The following is a 25,685-nucleotide window of genomic DNA, read 5'->3' as shown; positions in this document are numbered from 1 at the left end:
GCTGGATCACGGCAATCATATACTGAGCCCAAACGGAAGAAAATTTACCTGGAAAAAGTGGGACACTACCACCAACCTCAGTTGTTGCCGCTGCTGCCTCCTTACTTACAACCAGTGTGACCCAGCAAGACAGTTCCAGTATCCAATAAAAGTTGGTGGAATGGAGCCTCTCTGCTAAAGAGCAGTCTACCTCTGAGTAGAAGATGCAGGGGACAGAGCATTGTGGTCCCCAAAGCCTACCTGGAAGCATCTCCACAGTATCTGACTGTGGGCTAGAGCAGTCCAGAGGGTGTGATCCGGCAATGGTTTTATCTCAAGGGACACCATTGAGGCTCCCAGCCTCTCCCTTTCCCTCTCCCCCCCCCCCTCTCTCTGTGCTTGTGTGCACAAATGAGTATGGGGATGTGCCAAAGTGAGTCTTTGTTCCAGATGAAATAAAACCTAGTTTCACCCCCTGCTATTTGGGCCACACAAGTGCAAGCTGGATTTAGAAGAGGCAGAGGAACCAGGAACCAAATTGCAAACCTGCGCTGGATTATGGAGAAAGCTAGAGAGTTCCAGAAAGACATCTACTTCTGCTTCATTAACTATGCAAAAGCCTTGGACTGTGTCGACCACAGCAAACTATGGCAAGTTCTTAAAGAAATGGGAGTGCCTGATCACCTCACCTGTCTCCTGAGAAATCTCTATGTGGGACAAGAAGCTACAGTTAGAACTGGATATGGAACAACTGGTTGTTTCAAAATTGGGAAAGGAGAACGACAAGGCTGTATATTGTCTCCCTGCTTGTTTAACTTATATGCAGAATTCATGATGCGAAAGGCTGGACTGGATGAAGACAGGAGTGCCTGGCGTGCTCTGGTCCATTGGGTCACGAAGAGTCGGACACGAGTAAACGACTAAACAACAACAACTGATCCAGCGGGCTGTCTTGGGGGGGGGGGGCTACTCTAAGTGGGCGTGCCCTTCGCAGGTGGCTTTCCCACGCCCATCCCTCCCCCTGCGTCAGAGCGCTCTATTCGAACCTAATCCGCGTGTTTGAATGAGTCACAGCGGAGGGGCGCGGCTGCGCGAGGAGGGGGGGTTGCCCAGAGCCGTCCAATGAGCGGCCGAGTTCTCTTCTTGTGAAAACCCGCGGCGGTGGGAGGGAGTACTTCATTCATTCATCGGCTGGCTTCCGAAGGAGTCGAGGAGAGCGTGCGCTGGCAATACGAACTAACTAGCCAGCTAGCCGTCGGGGAAGGAAGGTGTTTGTAGGCTCCCATGACGTCCCTGCGGCCCCTCTTGGCCTCCCTGCTGGCCCTCGCCCTCACGCTGCCTCCGGGCGCCTTGGGCTCCTGGAACAAAGCCAACACCTTCTGTCACACGGTCGCCCCCGACGGCGACGGCCGCTCCCGGTTCCTGAGCTTCTTGTGGCGGCGCCCCGACGGGCTCCCGCCCGCGCTGGTCCAAAGCGCGTGGGACTCCCGGGGGCGCCTTCAGGGCTGCGCTTGGAGGACGGAGCCGTCCCTTATCAGCCGCTACGCGGAGCTGTGCGCGCCTCCTCCACCGACGGGGCCCGGGAGCCGTCGAAGGAGCGGCGTGCCAGGGAACCCCCACGGCAGCCCTTTGATACGCTCCTACTGGGCGCCGGAGCTGCAGCGACGGCTCGCCGCCTTGGACGCGCAGAAAGACTCCTGCAGGGCGCCTCCGGGAGAGGCCGGAGCTGGCCGTCGGGGGGTCTTGGAAGATCGGGGGCACAAGCGGGTCCGGAGGGGTTGGACGATGCCCGGGACGCTTTGGTGCGGAGCTGGCGACTCGGCAGGGAACTTCACCGAACTGGGTAAGGATAGTTGGAAGTGGGACGGGGCGGCGGCGGCAGCGGTGTTCGTGTGATGGAAATGGGATGGATTCAGTTTTGGCTGGCGTCGGATGGGTACAGAGGGTGCCAACTTGAAAAAAAAAATATTGTGGGGTAAGCCCCACCCCGCATAATCGATCACATGACGCAGTGCGCACACGCACAATTTGAATGGGAATGCCCATCAACTTTATCGGGGTCCAGCCCCCTTAAATATTTTATTGTGGGGGTCAAAGCTCCTACAAGCCTTAGGAGTTGGCTCCTTTGACCGCAAGAGCAGCTGATTTCAAAACGGTCCTGGAACGTGGAGAACTAAGAAAGAGTTTCTGAGCATGTGCAGAGCGTTGCTCCTATCCTGCTGAGTCAGTGCCGCCAACCGGGAGATTTCTTTGGAAGAAGGAACAGGCGCTGTCTCCAGACAAAACAACTATAGTTTTGAAGCTGGAAGGCTGATTCTGGAGGCTGATCAGTTATAGTGCTCATATCTTCTTCCTCTTCTTTTAAAAGTCTATTTTTCTGTAATATGAAACTATTCCCGTGCCGCTCACGTGGGATTGGGGGCATATGAGCAATTATTCAAGCCCTGGGCAACTTTCATACAACGCACGACTGACTTGCGGAACTCACTGCCACTAGATGTGGCTGGTGTTGCATAAGTTTAGATGGCTTCGGAAAGGATGGGCTGCAAAATTAGTTTTAGGGCAGGTCCCTGCAGGTCATTAACTCTGGCTCCCCCTACTATTGACCTCCACCCTGTTTGTGATGGCACAGGAGGCCACTAGTAGGGGGAGCCAAAGTTAATAACCTGCAGGGCCAACATAATTCTAGCTTTCTTCCTGCCCTCCTCCTTGCTGAGCTCTATGAGGGCAATATTGAGAGGAGGAAGGTGGCAGGTAGGGCCACCCCCTGGAACAACTGCAAGTCCAAAGGCAGGTAGGTGGGGGGGTGAGAGGGGCCAGACTGATGGGGCAGTGCCCCATTTGCCCTAATTCACCTGCTATTCATCCAGTGTGGGGAGAAGCCAAAAATGGAATCTAGGAAACTGCCTTATCTGGAGTCAGATTATACTATACTAGACTATACTAGCAGTAGCTCTTCCAGGTCTGTTTTCTCCCACTCCTATCTGGAGACACTGGGGATTGAACCTGTGACCTTCAGCATGCAAAGCAGGGACTCTGCCACCGAGCCACCACAGATCTTCTCTTGAGCTCCCTCCTCTGATGCACATCTGAGTTAATCCAGGACGTTGATTTCATTGCACCATCATGGCTGTCAGATTTTTGGGTACCAAAAGTTTGTTCGTTTGGAACAGATAACAGCTATGTTGCCTAACGCCCGGTTTAGTTGACAATGCCTTTATTGCTTCATCACTTTTGATGTTTGCCGTCTGGGACTTGTTTGGGAAGAAGGGCTGGGTATACAGGAAATCAAATACATTTCATAAGGATCCTTTGGCAAAACGTCTTTCCACTGTCGAAAGAGCAGAACTGTTGCTTCTCATGTGCTGCAGTGCGCACACCCAAGACCACAAGGGGGCAATGGTGGTATTGCAGTTTCTCCGTTTTTTTTAATTGCTTCTACTCCAGAGCCATGATTTGCTGGGGGGGGGGCATTGCAAGTCTTGTTGGTGGTGGGCTGAGCACTGGGTACAAGGTGGGAGGACAGTTCAAATATCCTTGGGTTCATCAAATGAAGAATGCTCCCTCCCACCAAATTCAAAAATCCTGTACAGTGGTGCCTCGCAAGACAAAATTAATTCGTTCCGCAAGTTTTGTCGTCTAGCGAATTTTTCGTCTTGCGAAGCACGAAATCCCATAGGAATGCATTGAAAATCAATTAATGCGTTCCTATGGTCAAAAAAAGTCCAAACAAAGCCAAATTTGGTACAACAACAGTTTATTAACTGCTCTTTAAAGTCACACATACTGTAAAGAGCAGTTCAAAAATTGAAGGGAAAATAAATTAAACTTTATAAACATGACAGAAAAACATTTAAAAATCAACAAAGTGCACAGTACAGTACATACATTTTCTAAGACTCTGGGGGACCACTCGAAGAAGGCTCCTCTTCCACTCTTTGCTTCTTGGTCAAGAGCCTGTCCATAGTCTGCTGCTTCATCCGCCTTTTCAGCAGCTCCCTGAAAGGCGCCATGACCCTCGTATCATAAAAGTTCCCAGCGTCATGTGCCACGTGCTTCTCAGGGTGGTGTAGATCTGCAAAAGTCTGCACCTCCTTCCACTTCAGGCAAATGTCCCTCAGTTTTTCGGAGGACAGCCGTTCCTCAGTTGCTTCCTCCTCTTCCAGTGAGGCCTGCTCCTGCGCAGCCTCTGCCTGCAGTTCGACCAGCTCCACGGTGGTCAGCTTGTCGTCGTGCTCCTCCCCCAGCTCGCAGACGTCCTTCTCCGTGACCTCCAGGCCCATGGTCCTCCCCAAGGCAACAATGTCCTGCACCACTGTTGACTCTGGTGCATCAGAGTCACTTGGTGCCACACAGTCCGGCCACAGGCTGCGCCAAGCGCAATTCAAATTTCTCTGGCTGATCCCGTTCCAGGCCGTGGTGATCATCTTCAAACAGGTGACGATGTCGAAGTGGTCCTTCCAGAATTCCTGCAGGGTGATGGTGGTGCAGTCAGTCACCTCGAAGCATCGCCTGAAAAGCTCCTTGGTGTAGATCCATCGGCTGGAGCAGTGGCGTGGTGTTAGGCGGCAGGAACATGATGTTGATGAAGCTGAACTCCTCCAACAAGTCCACCTCAAGGCCTTTAGGATGGGCAGGAGCATTGTCCATCAGAAGCAAAGCCTTCAGCGGCAGGTCGTTGTCCAGCAGGTACTGCTTGACAGCAGGGCCAAAAGCAAGATTGACCCAGTCCACAAACAGCACACGTGTGACCCAAGCCTTGCTGTTGGATCGCCACATGACACTCAGCCGCTCCTTGTTGTTCTTGTGTCTCTTGAAGGCCTGTGGGTTCTCCAAGTGGTACACCAGCAGGGGCTTGATCTTCAGGTCGCCGCTTGCGTTGGCACAGAAGAGCAGGGTCAGACGGTCCTTCATGGGCTTGTGGCCAGGCAACTTGGACTCCTCCTGAGTGATGAAAGTCCTTTTGGGCATCCTCTTCCAAAACAGCCCGGTCTCGTCGCAGTTGAAGACCTGCTGTGGAACGTAGCCCTCCGTCTTCACAACCTCCAGGAACTCTGCTGCAAAGTCTTCAGCCGCAGGAACATCAGAACTGGCAGCCTCTCCATGCCTGACCACGCTGTGGATGCCAGATCTTGTCTTGAACTGTTCAAACCAACCTCTGCTAGCCTTGAAGACTTCTGGCTCGGCTGAGGTTCCTGGCTGTTCCCGGATGAGGTCAGCATGCAAGGCCTTGGCCTTCTCACAAATGATGGCCTCAGACACTGTGTCCCCTGCACGCTGCTTCTCTTCTATCCAGATGAGCAGCAACTTCTCGACCTCCTCCAGAACAGCTGGGCAGTTCTTCACGATCCTGGTGACTCCCTTGGCTGCATCAGTCGCCAGGATCTTCTCCCTCATCTTCAGGATGGTCCCGATGGTTGATGGATTCCTGCCGTACTCCCTGGCAATGTCCGTCACACGCATTCCGCCGTCGTGCTTCCGGATGATCTCCTTCTTCATTTCCAGCGTCACCTTCTCCTTCTTCCTCTCGCCGGCCACCGCAGCAGCAGTCTTCTTGGGTCCCATGGCAGCACAGCTCTTACCTTCGTAAACTCAGAAACAGAAAAAAAAAAATCAGTGATGTGCTTCAAATCCAAAAAATACAAAAGCACCCAGCCACCCACCACACAGAAATTAAAACCCAGAACCAAGGCCTTGAATCCCAAGCACCCCAACCCAAAATCCAAAACCCCCCAAAAAAGTTTTAAAAGTTTAGCTTACCAAATGGATGAAAGAGAAGTTATGGAAAATCAATCACCGAAGTCCTCAGAAACCTCAAATGGCTGCAAAATAAGTTTTGGAAAAGCTTCAAAAATCACCAATGTCTTCAAAAACCTCAACTGCTCCCACAGACACCCACCCACCCACAACACAGAAATTGCAAACCCCTCCCCAACTGCTCCCCCAGCCCCTCCCCAACTGCTGCAAACCCCTCTCCTACTGTTCCCCCACCCAGACAAAAAAAAATTTCAAAAAATAACAACATGGCCAGCACTCAGAAATTCAAACTCAGAAGAAAAAATTCAAAAATAAACAACCATGCCTAGTGGCCACAGAAAATCATAAAAATTCAAAAAAAAACCCCCAAATGGTCCCAGATTCCTGCAGAAGCCTCCCCAACTGTTCCCCCAGCCAGCCAGCACTCAGAAATTCAAACTCAGAAAATTTTTCAAAAAAAAACACCCTTGCCCAATGGTGACAGAAAATCATAAAAAATCCCAAAAAAGGCCCACAAGGCCACAGATTATCGCAAACCCCCCCCACAACACCAAGTCCTTGAATCCCAAACACCCCAACCCAAAATCCAAAACCCCCCAAAAAAGTTTTAAAAGTTTAACTTACCAAATGGATGAAAGAGAAGTTCTGGAAAAGTTTTGGAAAAGCTTCAAAAGTGAGCAAAGGCTGAGAAAAGGCTACCAAACCACGTGCTAACAGTTGCTCCTCGAAGTCAAGTCGCAACTGCAGCAGTTCAAGCTAAGCACCCTTGGTTTTAACAGTTTTTTGACAAAGGAAACAAAGTCGCGAGACGTTTTCGTCTTGCGAAGCAAGCCCATAGGGGAATTCGTCTTGCGAGGCAAATCGAGAACGAAAAAACCTTTCGTATAGCGAGTTTTTTGTCTTGCGAGGCATTCGTCTTGCGAGGTACCACTGTAGTCCGTTCAGCCCCAAATGCAGCAATAAAGTAAAGGTAAAGGGACCCCTGACCATTAGGTCCAGTCGTGACTGACTCTGGGGTTGTGGCGCTCATCTCGCTTTATTGGCCGAGGGAGCCGGCACACAGCTTCTGGGTCATGTGGCCAGCATGACTAAGCCGCTTCTGGCGAACCAGAGCAGCACACGGAAACGCCGTTTACCTTCCCGTCGGAGCGATACCTATTTATCTACTTGCACTTTGAGGTGCTTTCGAACTGCTAGGTTGGCAGGAGCAGGGACCGAGCAACGGGAGCTCACCCCGTCGTGGGGATTCGAACCGCTGACCTTCTGATTGGCAAGTCCTAGGCTCTGTGGTTTAACAATAGTTTCCAATAGTTGCCAATTAAGGTGTCAAAATCCTTGATGCGCACAGGTACAATGCACTCTTTGCTCATTCAGTGTCTACAAACAAGGGTTGTTTCCTGTCCAGATTAACCCCTTATTTTCCTCTTCTACTCTACCGTCATGGGCAATATTATGGTTTACAACGTTGTGATGTATCACCACATCGTGATTGGCTGGCTTTGCGGTTTTTCCGCACATTGTGATTTTTGTATGGCACACACACATAATCATGATTTGTAATATATTGCCAGGTCAAAAAATATGAACCCGCTATCACATTATGGACTTCAAACTGGTTTTGGATATTTTGCCCAGCCCTAGCCATGTAGCTGCTGTAGGAATTACTGTTGCTTCAAGCACTGTGGCACCTACTCTGAGTAGACAAGATCTCCGCATTTGTGCTGTGGATGCACCCCCCGCCCCCGATCACTAGAGCAGCCTTTGATAATCGGGTGCCTTTGGGTGGACTACAACTCCCATGAGCTGCAGCCAATGGTAGCCCTGCTATCATACGGCTAGGGGTGGCACGACCAGGAATAAATGTTGTGAGCGTCTTCTTCCCCCAGGCATCTCCTTGCTCCTGTGGTCACTATACCCAGCCCTTACTCAGCCACAAGCTCTGGAGCTCTTGCACCCTTCCTTAGCCTGATCTCAGCATTTTCTCTTGCAGGCGTCTTCCAAGGCCCAGACGTGTGTTGTCGGGAGCACGACATGTGTGAAGCTCAGATCTCTGCGCTGGACTACAAATTTGGGATGCGCAACTTCCGCCTGCACACAATATCTCACTGCGAGTGTGATGAGCGGTGAGTATTGGGTGGCGCTGGTCTAGAGCATGGCTCTTGCTCAGTGCCGGATTTACGTATAAGCTGAACAAGCTATAGCTTAAGGCCCCACTCTCTTGGGGGCCCCAAAAAAATGTAAAGGAAAAAAAACCTGGATGTACAGTGGTATCATAGAATCATAGAATCATAGAGTTGGAAGAGACCACAAGGGCCATCGAGTCCAACCCCCTGCCAAGCAGGAAACACCATCAGAGCACTCCTGACATATGGTTGTCAAGCCTCTGCTTAAAGACCTCCAAAGTAGGAGACTCCACCACACTCCTTGGCAGCAAATTCCACTGTCGAACAGCTCTTACTGTCAGGAAGTTCTTCCTAATGTTTAGGTGGAATCTTCTTTCTTGTAGTTTGGATCCATTGCTCCGTGTCCGCTTCTCCGGAGCAGCAGAAAACAACCTTTCTCCCTCCTCTATGTGACATCCTTTTATATATTTGAACATGGCTATCATATCACCCCTTAACCTCCTCTTCTCCAGGCTAAACATGCCCAGCTCCCTTAGCCGTTCCTCATAAGGCATCGTTTCCAGGCCTTTGACCATTTTGGTTGCCCTCCTCTGGACACGTTCCAGTTTGTCAGTGTCCTTCTTGAATTGTGGTGCCCAGAACTGGACACAGTACTCCAGGTGTGGTCTGACCAGAGCAGAATACAGTGGCACTATTACTTCCCTTGATCTAGATGCTATACTCCTATTGATGCAGCCCAGAATTGCATTGGCTTTTTTAGCTGCCGCGTCACACTGTTGGCTCATGTCAAGTTTGTGGTCAACCAAGACTCCTAGATCCTTTTCACATGTACTGCTCTCAAGCCAGGTACCTTGGGTTACACACGCTTCAGGTTACAGACTCCACTAACCCAGAAATAGTGCTTCAGGTTAAGAACTTTGCTTCAGGATGAGAACAGAAATTGTGCTCCAGCAGCGCGGCAGCAGCAGGAGGCCCCATTAGCTAAAGTGGTGCTTCAGGTTAAGAACAGCTTCAGGTTACATACAGACCTCCGGAACAAATTAAGTACTTAACCCGAGGTACCACTGTACATTTCCAAAATATAAGATAAACAACAAATAAAATAAAACCTACATACAGCAAGAGTGTTTTGTGTTGCGTATACAGATAGGTAGCCATGTTGGTCTGCCATAGTCAAAATAAAAAAATCCCTTCCAGTAGCACCTTAAAGACCAACTAAGTTAGTTCTTGGTATGAGCTTTCGTGTGCATGCACACTTCTTCAGATACACATTGTTTTGCGTAGGCTCCTAGGATGTAAGTAATGGGCACCGCCTGCTAGCCTGCTCCCTAAAATATCACTGGTTTGCTCATTTCTATATATAGGGTGCCTACATTCGGCATGGGACACGGGTGACACTCTGGGTTGAGCCACAGAGCCTAGGACTTGCCGATCAGACTGGCTGCGTCAGTCCCTTCTCCCTCCTGGGGAAAAGCCCGCAAGAGCTGTGCGGAGCTTGTGTGTGGCTTTTGGGGGCTTTTCCTGCCTGCCTCTCCCTGCATTCGCTCCCTAAGACACACACACATTTCCCCTTACTTTTTAGGAGGGAAAAAGTGCATCTTATGGAGCGAAAAATACGGTAACTCTGAGTAGGCTTGCTAAGATGTATAAGACTGAATCAGGTAATTGCTGGAGATGCAAAGAGGTCAAGGGTACGTTCTTTCATATGTGGTGGACCTGTAAAAGGAGAAGAGTACAGTGGTGCCTCGCAAGACAAAAAGAATCCGTTCTGTGATTCTCTTCGTCTAGCGGTTTTTTCATCTTGCGAAGCAAGCCCATTGACGGATTAGCGCTATTAGCGGCTTTTAGCGGCTTATCTGCTGATCGGATCAGCGGCTTAGAAAAAAGGGGGGGAACCAGCAGGAACTCGCAAGACATTGTCGTCTTGCGAAGCCAGCCCATCGGAAATTCGTTTTGCGAAGCACCTCCAAAACGGAAAACTCTTTCGTCTAGCGAGTTTTCCGTCTTGCGAGGCATTCGTCTTGCGGGGCACCACTGTAATGGGAAATAATCCATAATGAATTGGGAAAAAACCTTTAAAAGTATATTTCCAAACAAAAAAACCCAGAATCCTTTTTGTTGGGGATAATTCAGACTGAAATTCCCAGGTGTCAAAAAAGGTTATGTATGCCACTACTGCGGCCTGTGTTTTGTTAGCCCAAAAATGGAAAAGGAGCGAGGTCCCAATTAATGAAAAATGGCAACTTAAACTGACAGAATATGTGCAGCTTGCAGACTTAACATATTGAATAAGAGAACAAGAAGAACATATGTTTAGAGAAGATTGGAAAACGTTTATTGAATATATGGGAGGAAACTGTGTACACCTGAGAACGCTGGCAGCATTAAGATAAATTCAACCATGTGAATACGTTTTGATGGATGCAATAATGGAATACTGAATGGTATAGCTTTTGTAAAGTATACAGGGGTTTATGTTATGCAAAATGAACCATGGAAAGAGAAGAAGGGAAGTCACTGATATTTTAAGGATGTTTAAATTAGCATTTTAAATTGTAAAATAGAATACACACACACACACACACACACACACACACTGTACTTTTCTGTGTATAAGACGACCTCTTATTTTAAACTTCAAAAATTTAGGAAAAAATATAGTCTTATACGCGGATAGTGCATTTTCTTGGAGTTCCCCAAAAATAGGGGGCGTCTTATACATGGGGGTGTCGTATACACGAAAAATATGGTATAATGATCATTCCTTTCTCGCAGCGGCCAGCCAGATGCATGTTGGGAAACCCTCAAGCAAGACTTCTGCACAAGAGCTCCCTCCCCTCCAGCGGTTTCTAGCATTCAGAAGCCTTACTGCCGCTGAATGAGGAGAAAGTGAACAGAATGATTGTGAATGGTTCGATACATACCGTATTTTTCGCCCTATAGGACGCACTTTTTCCCCTCCAAAAATGAAGGGGAAATGTGTGTGCGTCCTATGGGGCGAATGCAGGCTTTCGCTGAAGCCTGGAGAGCGAGAGGGGTCGGTGCGCACCGACCCCTCTCGCTCTCCAGGCTTCAGGAAGCTACTTGCAAGCCTTGCAAGCCCGGCGAGATGTCCCGCGGGCTCGCAAGGCTTGTGGGCAACAGCCTGCAGCCCCGCAAGCTCAGGGGATAGGGGGGGTGGAGCGCCCGCCACCCCGCTATTCCCCGACCTGATCTGGAGGCTGGCGGGGGGGAGAAGCAAGCTTGCTTCTACCCCCCGCCAGCCCCACAAGCTCGGGGGATAGGGGGGTGGCGGAGCGCCGCCATCCCGCTATTCCCCGACCTGATCTGGAGGCTGGGTGCGTCCTATAGGGCGAAAAATACGGTATTCTGCTCCAGCAGACTTTCCCAGCTGGGTGAATAGCTGGTCCATTAGGCTGAAGGGGGTGCTACCCCATCAAACTGTGCCCTCGGCAAGCCACCTTCTGACTTCAAACCAGTCCAGGGGGCGGTTTTGCCTATCAGCCTCCTCCTGCATCTCTTCAGCACTGCCCAGACTCTGTACGGAAGAGGATGGGGCAAAACTAGTATGCATTTGCTCTGCCTTCCTTTGGCTCTGGCGCCCCCTACTGCTGGACTCCCCGCCTTCTGCCCAGTGGGCATGAGCCTCCTATGGGTGCCCGCTTCATATTATTTTTAAACACATATTCTGTAAATAATTTTTTTTAAAAAAGCCATATGTGGAATGTGATCAATAAAATATCAGTAATAATAACAAAGTGGAAGCTTTGAAGTTGTCCTGTGTGACAGGCTAGCCTGCCCAGAAGGGACTTGGGGACGGCTAAGGAGGGACCCACATCCCTGTCTCTCTCCCATGCCAGTTGCTCTGTGTAAACCAGCACTGATGGTCGTTCCGCTTCCATTGACAGGTTCAAGCAGTGCCTGTTGGATCAAAACGACACCATCTCCAACCTCGTGGGCATCAGCTTCTTCAACCTACTGGAGATTCCCTGCTTTGTCCTGGAGAACTCTGAGCAATGCCTGGAATGGCATTGGTGGGGAGGGTGAGTGTTTGGCTCTCTCTGGTCTTCCCTGACTATAGGGGGCTTGCTTTCCCTCTAGGTGGTGCTCATCTTATTTTACCCTGTGCACTGAACAATTATATATATCTATAACTTTATATTTATATCCTTTTTACTATCATCTATCTATCTATCTATCTATCTATCTATCTATCTATCTATCTATCTATCTATCTATCATCTATCATCATCTGTCTATTTACAGTGGTACCTTGGTTCTCAAACGCAATCTGTCCCGGAAGTCCATTCCAAAACCAAAGCGTTCGAAAACCAAGGCGCGCTTTCCCATGGAAAGTAATGCAAAATGAATTAATCCGTTCCAGACTTTTTAAAACAACCCATAAAACAGCAATTTAACATGGATTTTACTGTCTAACGAGACCACTGATACATAAAATGAAAGCAATAATCAATGTACTATACTATAATATTTTATTTTTTTCTTACCTGCACTGATGATAGTCATCATTTGGATGGGGAGCTTTTATCCACGCAGTCACACAATCAGTAGCTGAACTGGGTTCCACACAGTCACAAAACCAATTAACCAAAAAAGCCTCAAAAACAAAAACGCCAAATAGCAAAAACAAAAGCACCAAACTTAATCCGTTCTGGAAGTCCGTTTGACTTCCAAAATGTTCGAAAACCAAGGTGCAGCTTCTGATTGGTGCAGGTGCCCTGGAAACAATAGCCGACAGCCACATCATGCGTTCGAGAACAGGAACAATTTCTTTTGGGTTTTTGGCGTTTGAGAACCAAGGCGTTTGAGAACCAAGGTGCCACTGTATCTAGTTTTTCAGATTAAAATTTCACAGTCACATATCCAACATAAAAAAAAGATTCCAAGGAATCTCTTGGACTTCCCTCCTCCCCTTTGTGGGTCCTATTGTTAATCATTTCCTCCTGCATCTTTTATGAAAATCCAAATCTTTTCCCTCCAAAAAATGGTCCAAAATTCACCATTAAACTACAAGTGATATTTTCAGTCCTAGTAACAATTTTGACTCTTTACAATGGTCTTTAAGATAAGTTATAAATTTCCCCCATTCCTTAATAATGCAATTTGGTCTTCCTGATTTCTGATTCTTCCGGTCATTTTAGCCATTTCGGCATAATCCATCAACATGATCTGCCATTCTTCTCTGGTAGGGATGCTACCTTCATTTTAGCTTTCAATAACGAATATATTTTCAAAAATGCCTGAAGCAGTATATTATTTAAAAGGCTTGTTGCTGGCTTGGATTCACACGCATCATTGGTGTCAGAAGTGGGATTAAATGTCAAGACATCACTCCTTGTCTTAACTCCTCCTCCTCCACCTTGCCTTTCCAGGTGCAAGGAGTATGGCCTAAAGCCATTGGCTCGCTTGGTGGAGCAGAGCCAGTACCATGCCGCCTTGCCATACGTCGAGAGCTCCAGCCCTGCCACGCCTCCACCCCCACCCAGAAGGCATTGGGGCAGGGGCAGGAAGCACGGCTGGAAGAAGAACCGGAAACACCGGAAACATCCAGAACAGGATGCCTCAGAAAGCCTGCGCCCGCACCCGGATCACCCAGACGCCTCGGGTTCTGTGACTCTGCCAATCCTTACCTCCAAGCCAGATGGGATTCCACACTTCCCAGTACGCACCAGTCCGGGAGCAGTCTCCGTGCACAAGGAGAGAGTGCCTTTGCCACCCACCCTCAGGACTAAGTCAAAACCAGACTTGTTCAGGTCAGGAGGCGTTCACACGATGGCACATTCAGATGTGCAGCAAACTGGTGCGATCGCCACAAGGCTACCCAACGAGGCAGGGCAGGGAGCAGTGTCTTCGTCTAACGCCAGCAAACACAACCGCACTCGTAAACTGGGTAAACTAGGTGAGTAAATGGCTGGGGGGGGGTTGTGTCTGTGCTTTCTGGCGCGGGGTGGTTTTTTTTTAAAAAAAATATTTTTTAATTGCTTTTTTTCCTAGATAAAGATATACAGTCAATTATACAAAGAAACATCAACAATCTGGCGCGGGGTGGTTTTTAGGAGGTTCCCTAATGTAGAAGTACTTGGGAATGGGGTGGGGAGCAAGAGAGCAGATCACGAGAGAGATATAGTTCGTCCCCCACCCGACTGTGCTAGAATATGAATGGTCTTCTATTCCCCGCCCCCCTAATTTTTATTAAATTTTCTCTCTTACATTTTGGAGCATCCATTTAAATAACCTTAAAATATCAATGGGTTCCTTTCTTCTCTTTCCATGGTTCATTTTGCATAACATAAATCCTTGCATAATTTATATAAACCAAACCATTCTGTATTCCGTTATTACATCTGTCAAAAGTTATTTACACTGTTGAATTTAACCTCAATGCTGCAAGAGATTTAGATGTCTTCTAAAGGATGTATAGATACTTGTCTCCTTGGCTTGCATAACTCCATACCCTCCAGTATTTCTCGATGAAAATAGGGACATCCTAAGGAAATGCGAGACATTCCGGGATCAAATCAGAAACCAGGACATCTTCTGTAAATCTGGGACTGTCCCTGGAAAATAAGGGACACTTGGAGGGTCTGCAGGGGCTTGACTACTACCTTTGGGATTGTGGGCTCCTCCTGGTTTTAACTGCTTCCCGCTTTCCTCACCAGCCCGGTCGCGGAGCTGCAGCTGTTACCGACGCCTGGACCAGTGCCCGTACAGGATCGGGCCCAACGAGGTCAAATACCAGCTCCACAATGTGGACTCCCGCACCCTCTTCCACTGCAACTGCACCCGCAGGTAAGTGCAGGTGTTTTCCTCCCCCCACCCCATCCAAATTGCACCATCCCTGGGGCCGAGCAGCTGAACTGATGGGGAGGAAACCGCTGGGAAGGAGGCTCCATAGCCTGTAGACTTGGAGGAGGCGGGGTCTTGTGGGCCACACCCATTTCAACCCACTACTTGGGACGTTTTCAACTGATGGTAGTCCAACCTTGGAAGACTTCCAGCGAGGGAGACTGTATCAGGTGGCAGAGGAACCAAACCCCATGACAGGTTGCCAGGAACGAATAAGACCAGTGCCGGATTTACATATAAGCTAAATAAGCTATAGCTTAGGGCCCCACTCTCTTGGGGAGCCCCCCAAAAATTAAAGGAAAAAAACCCTGGATGTACATTTCCAAAATAGAAGATAAAAAACAAATCAAATAAAACCTACATGCAGCAACAGTGTTCTGTGTTGTGTAGGCTCCTGTGATGTAAATAATGGGTCCCGCCTGCTAGCCTGCTCCCTAAAAATGTCACTGGTTTGCTCATTTCTATATATAATAATTATTTCACTATTAATATACTTCTTAATTGTATTTCAGTTCAACAGTTACTTTGATAAAATTTTGTTATGTGCAAATGGCTTTAGATACCTATTAGGTCCATAAATTACCATATAGCATATATTCAACACAAAAAATAGAGACAATTTGTTGTTGACAAAGGACAGCTGGACATATAAAGGGCCCCATTACCTTCAGTAGCTTAGGGCCTCATCAAACCTAATCCTGGCCTTGGATAAGACAAGGAAAAGTCCTTACCATCTGATTTTTTATTCGGTATTAACAGAGAGAGGCTTGGGAATGCAGCCTCTTGGAATACAGTGGTACCTCAGGTTACAGACACTTCAGGTTGCAGACTCCGCTAACCCAGAAATAGTACCTCGGGTTAAGAACTTTGCTTCAGGATGAGAACAGAAATTGTGTGGTGGCGGCGCAGTGGCAGCAGGAGGCCCCATTAGCTAAAGTGGTACCTCAGGTTAAGAACAGTTTCAGGTTAAGAACGGACCTCCAGAACGAATTAAGTTCTTAACCTGAGGTACCACTGTAATGGCGTTGTCCTGAGTGACTCTCCACCCCCTTCTCTCCCACTTCCCCATTCGTCATCTCTTCTATGGGTGGCATTGAGAGCCCTTTGCTTCTGAGCTGTTTGCTCTCCTACTTTCAAGGCTCGCCAGGTTCTGGGAGAGGGGGCTCGTCAATGCTTTCTAAAGCAGTGTTTCCCAAACGTTTTTGGGCAACGGCACACCTGTTTACCGGAAAAAAATCTCGCGGCACACCACCATTAAAGCCCCGCCCCGTGACGTCAGCGCGCAGCGTCATGCCGGGAGGGACGCACAAAAGTGAACGTTTTTTCCCTTCCCCTTGCCGGGGTGGGAGGAGGCAGCAGAGCGAGGGACTGAGGGACGGCGGCAGCTGAGGCGGCGGCGGCTGTTGTGGTGGTGGCGGCGATAGCGGGCGGAGGAGGAGCCGTCGCCGGGAGTTGCTGCTGCTGCTGTTGCTGCTGCTGCCCGGACATGCCGGCCTCCTCCTCCTCCGCTGTCTCGCGCTCCCTTTTGCGCGCGCTGCCCCGCCGCTCGGCACCACCACCGCGGAGCCGCCCCCGGCTCGACGCGGATCCTCGCCGCCGCCGCCTCTCGCCGCCCGACTCGCCCGCCTCCCTCCCACGACACACCAGCCGGTGTCTCACGGCACACTAGTGTGCCGCGGAACACCGGTTGGGAAACACTGTTCTAAAGACACTGAGTCCATCAACTGTCTCCCTTCTGGTGCTTCTTCTTCTTCCTCCTCCTCTCCCATTATTTCCCAGCTTTCCCCTTTGTCTTCCTCTGAGCTGGGACCTCCCTCAAAGCCCTGTTGTAATTCTGAACTGTCTTCATCTTCTCTGGAAGGGTCAGGCTGGGCAGGAGGTCTCCACCATTCCTCTTCTACCCAGTCCCTGACGCAGGTGCTCTGCCACTAAGCTGAAGTCCTTCCCCTGAAAATAAAGTAGATGGTTCTGAAAAGGAAGAGCTAGATTAAACAGGAAGCTGCCCTATTCCAAGCCAGACCATTGGTCCAGCTAGTTCTGTATTGTCTACACCAGCGGTTCTCAACCTGTGGGTCCCCAGATGTTGTTGGACTACAACTCCCATCATCCCTGAGCTCTGGCCTTGCTAGCTAGGGGTGATGGGAGTTGTAGTTCTACAACATCTGGGGACCCACAGGTTGAGAAAGGCTGGTCTACACTGACCAGCAGCTCTCCAGGGTTTCAGGCAGACATACCTGGAGACGCTGGCCCTTGAACCCGGGACAGCCTGCATGCAAGGAAGGCAGACTGCCACGGGGCTAAATCCTTTCCCTCAGCTTCCTGACTGGAGGGGTGGTGTGGGCTGGACGTCTCTGGCTTCTAAGCCTCTTTCTCCTTGCAGGCTGGCCCGGTTCCTCCGGAGGACGAAGGGTCCCAACGAGGTGGAAGAGGAGGTTCTCTCTGGCTACGTCTCCTCCTCGTGTTTCATCCTGCAGAGGCCTCCAGGTTGCATGGAAGGAGAGGGCAAGCAATCCAAGTGAGTGGCCTGTTCATTGGTTGGGTAAAAGGTGGGCTTGGGCTTCTGGAAGGGAGGCTGAGGCGGGGCCAACACGAGGCACATTGTTGCCCTAAGAGGCTACAGCAGCTAAATGGGATGGGTGTCCCTGACCAGCCCTTATGGTTGTACAGTCGTACCTTGGAAGTCGGAACGGAATCCATTCCAGAAGCCCGTTCGACTTCCAAAACGTTCAGAAACCAAGGCGCGGCTTCCGACTGGCTGTAGGTTTGCAGTGTTTGGGTTCCAAGTTGTTTGAGTACCAAGGCGTTTGAGAACCAAGGTAGTCGTTGATGTACCGTATTTTTTGCTCCATAAGACGCACCTAGTTTTTCGAAGAGGAAAACAAGAAAAAATATATTCTGAATCCCAGAAAGCAGGACAGCCAGCGGGATTGCAGCGCTGCGATCCCGCTGGCTGTTCTGGCTTCAGCGAAAGCAACGTGAAGCCTCCGGAGCACAGTGGGAGCTCCCACTGTGCTCCAGAGGCTTCAGGCAGCTATCCCTGAAGCCAAGAGAGCAAGAGGGGTCGGTGCACACTGACCCCTCTTGCTCTCCTGGCTTCACGTTGCTTTCACTGAAGCCATGGAGCCTGCATTCGCTCCATAAGACGCACACACATTTCCCCCTTTTAGGAGGGGAAAAGTGTGTCTTATAGGGCGAAAAATACAGTAATTGAGGAAATTATGACTTTGCTGAACGGCCGAGCAAGAATCTGTGTGGCAGAGGTGAGATTCAAACCAGGGTCCTTCCCATTCCTAGCGGTGGACCCGTTATTGAGCATTTTTATCCAAAGCCCTTGGCAAAAAACCCCCCAATAGAATAGAATTCCCCACCGGCAGGGAAGGCTAACCTGTTCCTATTCCTTTGCCCTCTTGCAGTTGCATTGATGTGGGCAGAGCCGTCCTGGCCCCGGCACGGCACCTCACCAATCGGCTGGCACGGACGCACAGGGGCTCCCACCTCAAGGTGAAGCGGCAGGAGTGGGCACCCCCTAACCAGCCTCTCCGACTGTTCGATAAATGCATGCAGCTGCTGTGAAGGCGCCCACCAGACCCAGCTCCGTTGAGCCGCAGGCAGTCTTTTTCCTTTGGACACTGATGGGGTGGGGGGTTGCAGCCAAGCTCGGCCCCCATGAAGTGGACTGCCCTGGCTTGACCATGGGGCTGCCTCTACTTCCGCTAATGTCACTGGGAATATGATGCCCCCCAGCTGTGCTGAGCGCAGCAGGGGAAAGGGCTTCCCTCTGGAGTCTGAGAAATCAGTGCTTACCAGTTCTCACCGTCAGCACAACTTTGTGCAGAAGTGGCCAAGAAATGGCCCCGGGGGGGGGTGGCATAAAAGGGCTCTTTGCGGAGGGTGGGTTTGTCTTGACCTGAGAACAGAGTGCTTATCTTCAGCAAACAAATCGGTTCCAACCCCTTTGAGGACCCACGGGGTGGGGGGGGGGAAACACTGGATTACGTGGCATGGAATGGAAGTGGGAGGGGAGAGGACCTCTGGTTCCCCCCGCCAAGGAGAAATGAGCCCCTCCTGCTCCTTAATGCTCTTCCTGCTCCTTTTCCCTTAATGGTGTATTTATTAAGAGAGCTCTTGCGGTGTGTTTTGTAGGATGTTGTCGGCTCGCAGCTGGACGTACCCCAAACTCCGCACCCTTGCTTATAATTTATTGGGAGGGGGATGGTTCTTGCTGCAGCTACTGTAAATAGTGTACTAATGAATAAAAGTGCTTTTTCTGTATGCCTGGGTTCTGCTTAGCACAAGGAAAGATGCCCGAACGCTGAGGGGGAGAGGTGTGAACACAAATCCCATCCCACGTTGGCGGGGTTCTTTGCCACTGCCAGGGGGAGAGAGACACCAATGCGGTCATCCGTAAGTTGGTTTGTAGATGATTTTTATTATTATTATTGGAAAGGAGGCGGAAGGGAAAAGTGAGGTAGGACAGATTGCATCAACTCTGAACTCGTCCCAGCGAAGGTCATGGATCTGTCTCGGGGGAGGCCAGCCCCCCCACCCTCCCCTTCCCCCAACCCCCCCAGGCAGCTCTCGTCATTTCTGGTTCCAAGGCACCTTGGTCACGTTGCCCCGACAACCTAGCCACACATACTGCCCCCTCGCGCACACACACACCCGTTCCGTTTTCGGCTTCCTGGGTCAGAGTTCTCTCCCCCCCCCCCCGCCTCATAAGGCAATGGAACTCAAACTCTCCCCACTGTACTTCCACGATCTCAACTGGGTTGCATCTACCTCCTTTCCTCCAGCAAGAACTTTCTGCAATTTGCAGTTCTCCCCCAGTTCCTCCGGGGGCCACCTGAAACACCAGCTTCCTCCTTCCTACCTGGGGCCCACACCTGTCTCCAAGAACTCTGATTTCCCATCCCCATCATATTGCACGTTTCGTATTTCGCCTCTTATGGTCTCAGCAGCTTCCTGCAAGGAGGCTGGGCCTGGTCTTGCAGCAGCCATTGAGTCCAGCCAAGCAGAGCTTTTGCAACCGATAGGAAAAGTGTGTCTTCATCCCGTACCCAGCCAAGCTTCTGGCATGCGCTCCTCTTTCTGCAGCTGCCCATTCCTCTATACTGCTCAATTGTCCTCCCATCAGATTGCAAGTAGCAGGCTTTCCTCTTCTTCCTCCACCATCGTGCCTCAGGACAAGAACAGAGATGGCGCTAGGAGAGGCGGGTGGAGCTCCATCTCGACACCAAACTGGATGTTCAATGGGGAAGGGAGTTCTCATCAAAGGATGGGTGTCCCCCCCCTCAACAAGGAGTGGGGAGTTTCTATGGCTGAAACGGCCGAGGGGGCTGAGGGCTTTTTGCTTGCGTTGTTCAGCCCCCTACACAAAGGGAGGGAGGAAGTTGATTGTCAAGCATACTCGAGTCGGGAGACAGGGCCTGACAAGTGGCAGCCCCCTTCCCCGGGTCTTCGTGTCACACACCGGGAGAGAGAAAGACACACACGGAGCAGAAAACTGGCAGGTAAAGGACACAGAGAGATAACACTGCAAGCTCACTACACGGGATGGTTGGATAGTGGGCTCATGGCGGCCGGCTGCGTGCCCCTCAGTGTCCCGCCTCACGGCTGTGGTGGTTTGGACCCTGGTGGTCTGGGGATAACCCCTCCTTTGGGGAGGTGCTGAAGAGGTTGGCCAGGGCCACAGTCGGACTGGTGGGGCTCATCCTGCGGGGAGGCAGGCCCTGGTCTGCGGCACTCTCTCGCCGGGGGCCCATGACTTGATCGATGGTTTCCAGGCGCACGGCTGGCAGCAGCCCCAGGTTGCGGGGGTCTGTGCGGGCCAGGGGGTTCTCGTCAAAGCGCCAGGGGCTCTGGAGGCGAGGCCCAGCGAGGCCCTCTGCATTCTGGGCAGGCTCTCGTGACTTGGAGCGTTGGCGGGGGCTGTCCTTGGAGAACTGGATGCTGGGGATGTCGCTCTTGAGGATGCTGCTGCCCCGGCGGCCCTGGGGTGAGGGGCTGCGGCTGGCCGCGTGGTCCCGGCTCGACGAGCGCAGGATGAGTCCATGGAACTTGGCCAAACTGGGGCTGCGGCTGCGGTGACCCTTCATCTTCCCGGGGCTGGGGCTGCGGGATTTGGGGCCCAGCAGGACCAGGGTGCTGTCGTCCTCCTCTTCTGAGGTGCTGCTGGAGCTGTCGGTGGGGCTGGTGGCTTGCTCCAAGGTAGGCAGTGAAATCTGTGTGCAGGGAAACGGAGAGAGGAGAGTCAATATTGACTTGGGAAGGCCGGGCCCAGCTGCTCCCCACTACCTGATAAATTTTGGGCTGGGCAGGTTGAGAGGAGGGGTAGGGGGGAAATTTCAAGTCTATCTAATTTGCACCTAACGAAGCAAGAAGCAAATCAAAACACAGCCAACCTTCACAATCTGCTCTTCTCCAGATTTTGCAATGTAAGGTGTACAGAAAAAAGGCATTTGATAGTGTAAAGTGTGCATAGAAAAATGCATTATGAAATTTGCAAAATGAAGCGAGCCATCTCAAAGTTTTTAAGCTTGGTTTACTAAACACCAGTGAAAGCACACATACTGAATTAGGTCACTCCACAGGGCAATAAATGCAAATTACCCTGTGCAAGTTATCCCAAGAAGTTTCCAGTTCATAACTTCCTGGAACATAGGAAACCTGCCTCAAAGCAAGTCAGACCCCGGGCCCAGTCAGCTCTGCACAGCAGCCAATTCCTAGGGGCCGAGGTCCCTTCAGCTTCCCCACCCCCCAAATAAAATATTTCAACTGCCAGACCCGTTTCTCAAGTTGATGAGCATTGCTATTCAAATAGGGGGGGCACGTCTTGTTATTGATTATAAGGCGTAAAAGGTGGTGCTGTGGTCTAAACCACTGAGTCTCTTGGGCTTGCCATTCAGAAGGTTGGGGGTTCAAATCCCCGTGACGGGGTGAGCTCCCGCTGCTCTGTCCCAGCTCCTGCCAACCTAGCAGTTCGAAAGCACGCCAGTGCAAGTAGATAAATAGATACCGCGGTGGTGGGAAAGTAAACAGTGTTTCCATGCACTCATGGTGTCCCGTTGCACCAGAAGCGGTTTAGTTATGCTGGCCACATGACCCAGAAAGCTGTCTGTGGACAAACGCCAGGTCCCTCGGCCTAAAAACGAGATGAGCACCGCAACTTCATAGTCGCCTTTGACTGGATGTAACCATCCAGGGGTCCTTTACCTTTATATGGGGGAGGGAGGTTACCTGAGCCCACCAATATTTTATTCAAGTAGGCACCCCTGCAGCTTGGTATTGTCCACAATGACTCACAGTCGCTCTCCAGGATTTCAGACAGGGGTCTCTCCCAGTCCTACCTGGAGATGTCAGGGATCGAACCTGTGACCTTCTGCATTCAAAGCAGATGTTCTACCTACTGAGCTAGACCACTTTTCCCCCAACTCGCATTGCTGCTTAATGTCAACTAAGCATCCCTCTTGCACATCTGTCTATGTGCTTACCTGGAAGGGCTCTGTCACACCCACCAAACAGCTATAGCTGTTGCTGTAGTAACCCAGGATATAGTCGCCCTTCCCTTTGGGTAGAGACTCCTCTGGAAACAGTAACTAAATATTTGGGAAGAGAAAACAGGGAGCAGCTCTAAGGGTGGTCAAGAGCAGCAAAATTCCAACCTAAACAGCAGAGAGCCAGTGGTGGTAGTGTCTAATGCAATAATAAATATACACTTTGCATGTGCCATACAAACTTGAAATCACAGTTTACAAAACTTGGGTCTCCAGATTTTTATTTTTATTTTACTACAACTCCCATCATCCCTAGCTAGCAGGACCAGTGGTCAGGATGATGGGAATTGTGGTCCAAAAAGAAGCTGGAGACCTAAGTTTCGGAAACCCTGCTCTAAATGATAACATGGATATCAGTAAGAATATCATACAGTGGTACCTTGGTTCTCAAACGGCAAAAACCCAGAAGTGTGTGTTCCGGTTTTCAAACGATTTTCGGAAGCCGAACGTCCAATGCGACTGTCAGCTATTGTTTCTGGAGCGCTTGCACCAATCAGAAGCTGTGCCTTGGTTTTTGAACATTTCGGAGGTCAAACCGACTTCCTGAACCGATTAAGTTTGGTGCTTTTGTTTTTGCTATTTATTTTGCGTTTTTGTTTCTGAGGCTTTTTCGGTTTATTTGTTTTTGTGACTGTGTGGAACCCAGTTCAGCTACTGAGTGATTGTGTGACTGCGGAAATGGATAAAAGCCCCCCATCCAAACAATGACTATCATCAGTGCAGGTAAGAAAAAAAGTAATTTTTTATCCTCTACAACACTGTCTTATTTATTTTATAGTACACAGTGCATTGATTATTGCTTTCATTTTATGGATCAATTATAGTAAAATTGATGTTAAATTGCTGTTTTAGAGGTTGTTTTTAAAAGTCTGGAACATATTCATCCATTTTGCATTACTTTCTATGGGAAAGAGCACCTTGGTTTTGGAACGCTTTGGTTTTGGAATGGAATTCTGGAACGGATTAAGTTTGAGAACCAAGGTACCACTATAATCCAACATATCCTATTATACAGCACTTTAAATACATACTCCTGTGATATAATAATGCAAAATTGTTTACTGTTACCCCCCCAAAAAAAAATAATATTCCCATACCTGGTAAACATTGCTTTCGGCATCTTCCTGCTTTGCCCAGACATAGGTGACATAGTCCTTCAAGTGTCGGAAGCCCACCTGGGAGAGGGGAGAGAGGGAGGGGTCCAGAAAAACATCACCAGGGCTTTTCCCCAGCGGGGTTGTGCATCCTCTCCCCCACCAAAAGAAACCCCTGACAGCCCTCCTATTATTGTGCTTTCCACCACAGGATCACTCTGCAGGCTAGAGTATGGTGCTGATAAGGCCAAGGTTGCAGGTTTGATCCCCGTATGGGGCAGCCGCATATTCCTTCATTGCAGGGGGTTGGACTAGATGATCCTTAGCGGTCCCTTCTGACTCTACGATTCTAGGATTACGATACTACTATAAAGGGTCTGGGAGTGTCAGCTCTTGAAATAAATAAAAATTGACTTTAATTTGGAACCTGTAATATATACAGTGCTTTCCTTCTAAAAAGAATGTTTAAGGGTAATCTCATTTTGACTCAAGAAAATCACCACTTTACAATTCAAATCGGGGAATATAATTACAGTAAATGGACAAAAGTACAAAGATTCACGAAATGTTTCGGGGTATGCATACCCCTGCGTCCCTCCAGGAAAAAAGCACACACACACAGTGGTACCACGGGTTACAAACGCTTCAGGTTACAGACTCCGCTAACCCAGAAATAGTACCTCAGGTTAAGAACTTTGCTTCAGGATGAGAACAGAAATTGTGCAGCAGCGGCACGACGACAGCAGGAGGCTCCATTAGCTAAAGTGGTGCTTCAGGTTAAGAACAGTTTCAGGTTAAGAACGGACCTCTGGAACGAATTAAGTTCTTAACCCGAGGTACCACTGTACACGCACACAAACATTTTATTTTACTTTATTTCATTTGTATATGTATATGTATATGTATATGTATATGTATATGTATATGTATATGTGTATATGTATACACATACACATATACATAGTAAAGGTAAAGGGACCCCTGACCATTAGGTCCGGTCGTGACCGACTCTGGGGTTGCGGCACTCATCTCGCTTTATTGGCTGAGGGAGCCGGCGTACAGCTTTAGGGTCATGTGGCCAGCATGACTAAGCCGCTTCTGGCGAACGAGAGCAGCGCATGCAAACGCCATTTACCTTCCTGCTGGAGAGGTACCTATTTATCTACTTGCACTTTGACGGGCTTTTGAACTTCTAGGTTGGAAGGAGCTAGGACCAGACAACGGGAGCTCACCCCATTGCGGGGATTCAAACCACCAACCTTCTGATCGGCAAGTCCTAGGCTCTGTGGTTTAACCCACAGCGCCACCCACGTCCATATGCAAATGAAATAAAGTAAAATAAAATGAACCTGCTTAGCCAGAGGGTTTTGGGAAGGGACATAGCTTAGTAGCAGAGCACATGCTTGGCATGTAGAAGGTATCTGCTTCAAACTCCAGCATCTCCAGGTAGGCCTGGGAAAGACCCCTGGCCTGACTCCCTGGTGGGGACAATACCGATCTAGTTAGACCAGGGGTCTGATTTGTCAGAAGCAATGACCCTTGGCTAGGTGACCTAAAGATCTGACGCTGTAAAAAATGGCTTTCCTGTGCACACCAAAACCTTTGGGTTCCTGCAAGGATTTTGGCAGCCTTCATTTGTGCTGTTTCTGAACCTCCCACAGCACAGAGCAAGCATCGCTGCTGATCATCGTTGTCATGTGGCTGTTTGTTGCTCCCTCCACCTTTGCAGCATGAATAATTTCAATCAGATGCCTTGGAGGTCTGGCCCTGAGAATCATCACTTTCTGGAAATCATCCTGAAATTGTTTTAATCCTAGCTTTTCCCCCCAGAGAGGTGGCGGAACAGAGCAGAGCGGAAAATGATCTTGGGAGAGCCTGTGCAGACCAGGTGGCCCAAAGTAATTTGCTTTATCTTAGCTACCTGCAGTAGTGGGAATAATAACGCAGTCCTACCCAATAGGGCTTTTATAAGAATGGTAGCAGGATTATGCTTGGAACACTTAAAAACATTGCATTTGTAATAATTGCGGTTCATCCAGGCCGCCTTTCGCAGTCAGGGATTGTAAAATATTTATCGGCTTCCTGACACTTTCAGTGGAAAGAAACTAAATGAGAAACTAAAAGAGCTTCATTAATTGCTAAAACCACACCAAAAATAGTAATGGATTTTGGTGTTATTAGATTGGGTTGTCAAAGATAAAACACAGGAGACAGAACTGTCAGGTTAAATATAATATCATCTGGCCGCCTTTCTGAAATGTATGTGCAGAATACAAAGATTGGAGGTTTTCCCACCCCACCCTTGAATTTCT

The 25,685-nt window shown here is 49.6% G+C and overlaps 2 protein-coding genes across 4 annotated transcripts in view; one reads left to right on the top strand and one right to left on the bottom strand.

The window, feature by feature from the left end:
* Positions 1–1,152: 1,152 nt before the first annotated feature.
* PLA2G3 (phospholipase A2 group III) lies at positions 1,153–18,998 on the top strand. Its single transcript, XM_082203228.1, has 7 exons — positions 1,153–1,822; positions 7,727–7,859; positions 11,768–11,902; positions 13,253–13,779; positions 14,540–14,669; positions 17,107–17,241; positions 18,140–18,998. Exons 1-7 carry the CDS (start codon positions 1,264–1,266, stop codon positions 18,297–18,299), a joined length of 1,779 nt encoding a protein of 592 aa, XP_082059354.1. The 5' UTR covers positions 1,153–1,263; the 3' UTR covers positions 18,300–18,998.
* Positions 18,999–19,573: 575 nt separating this feature from the next.
* The window catches only part of INPP5J (inositol polyphosphate-5-phosphatase J), a 39,318-nt gene continuing 33,206 nt past the window's right edge, over positions 19,574–25,685 (bottom strand). For all 3 annotated transcript variants that reach the window (XM_082203096.1, XM_082203095.1, XM_082203094.1), the window contains exons 11-13: positions 23,377–23,454; positions 22,217–22,321; positions 19,574–20,947 (exon numbers count right to left, since the gene is read on the bottom strand). In XM_082203096.1, coding sequence (XP_082059222.1) covers positions 20,321–20,947; positions 22,217–22,321; positions 23,377–23,454 — 810 coding nt within the window. In that variant the 3' untranslated portion in view covers positions 19,574–20,320. The remainder of the gene's footprint in view (positions 20,948–22,216; positions 22,322–23,376; positions 23,455–25,685) is intronic.

This window comes from Podarcis vaucheri (assembly GCF_965113315.1).
Source record: "Podarcis vaucheri genome assembly, chromosome: 16".
Lineage (NCBI taxonomy): Eukaryota > Metazoa > Chordata > Lepidosauria > Squamata > Lacertidae > Podarcis > Podarcis vaucheri.
This window is presented reverse-complemented; position numbering and strand designations above follow the sequence as displayed.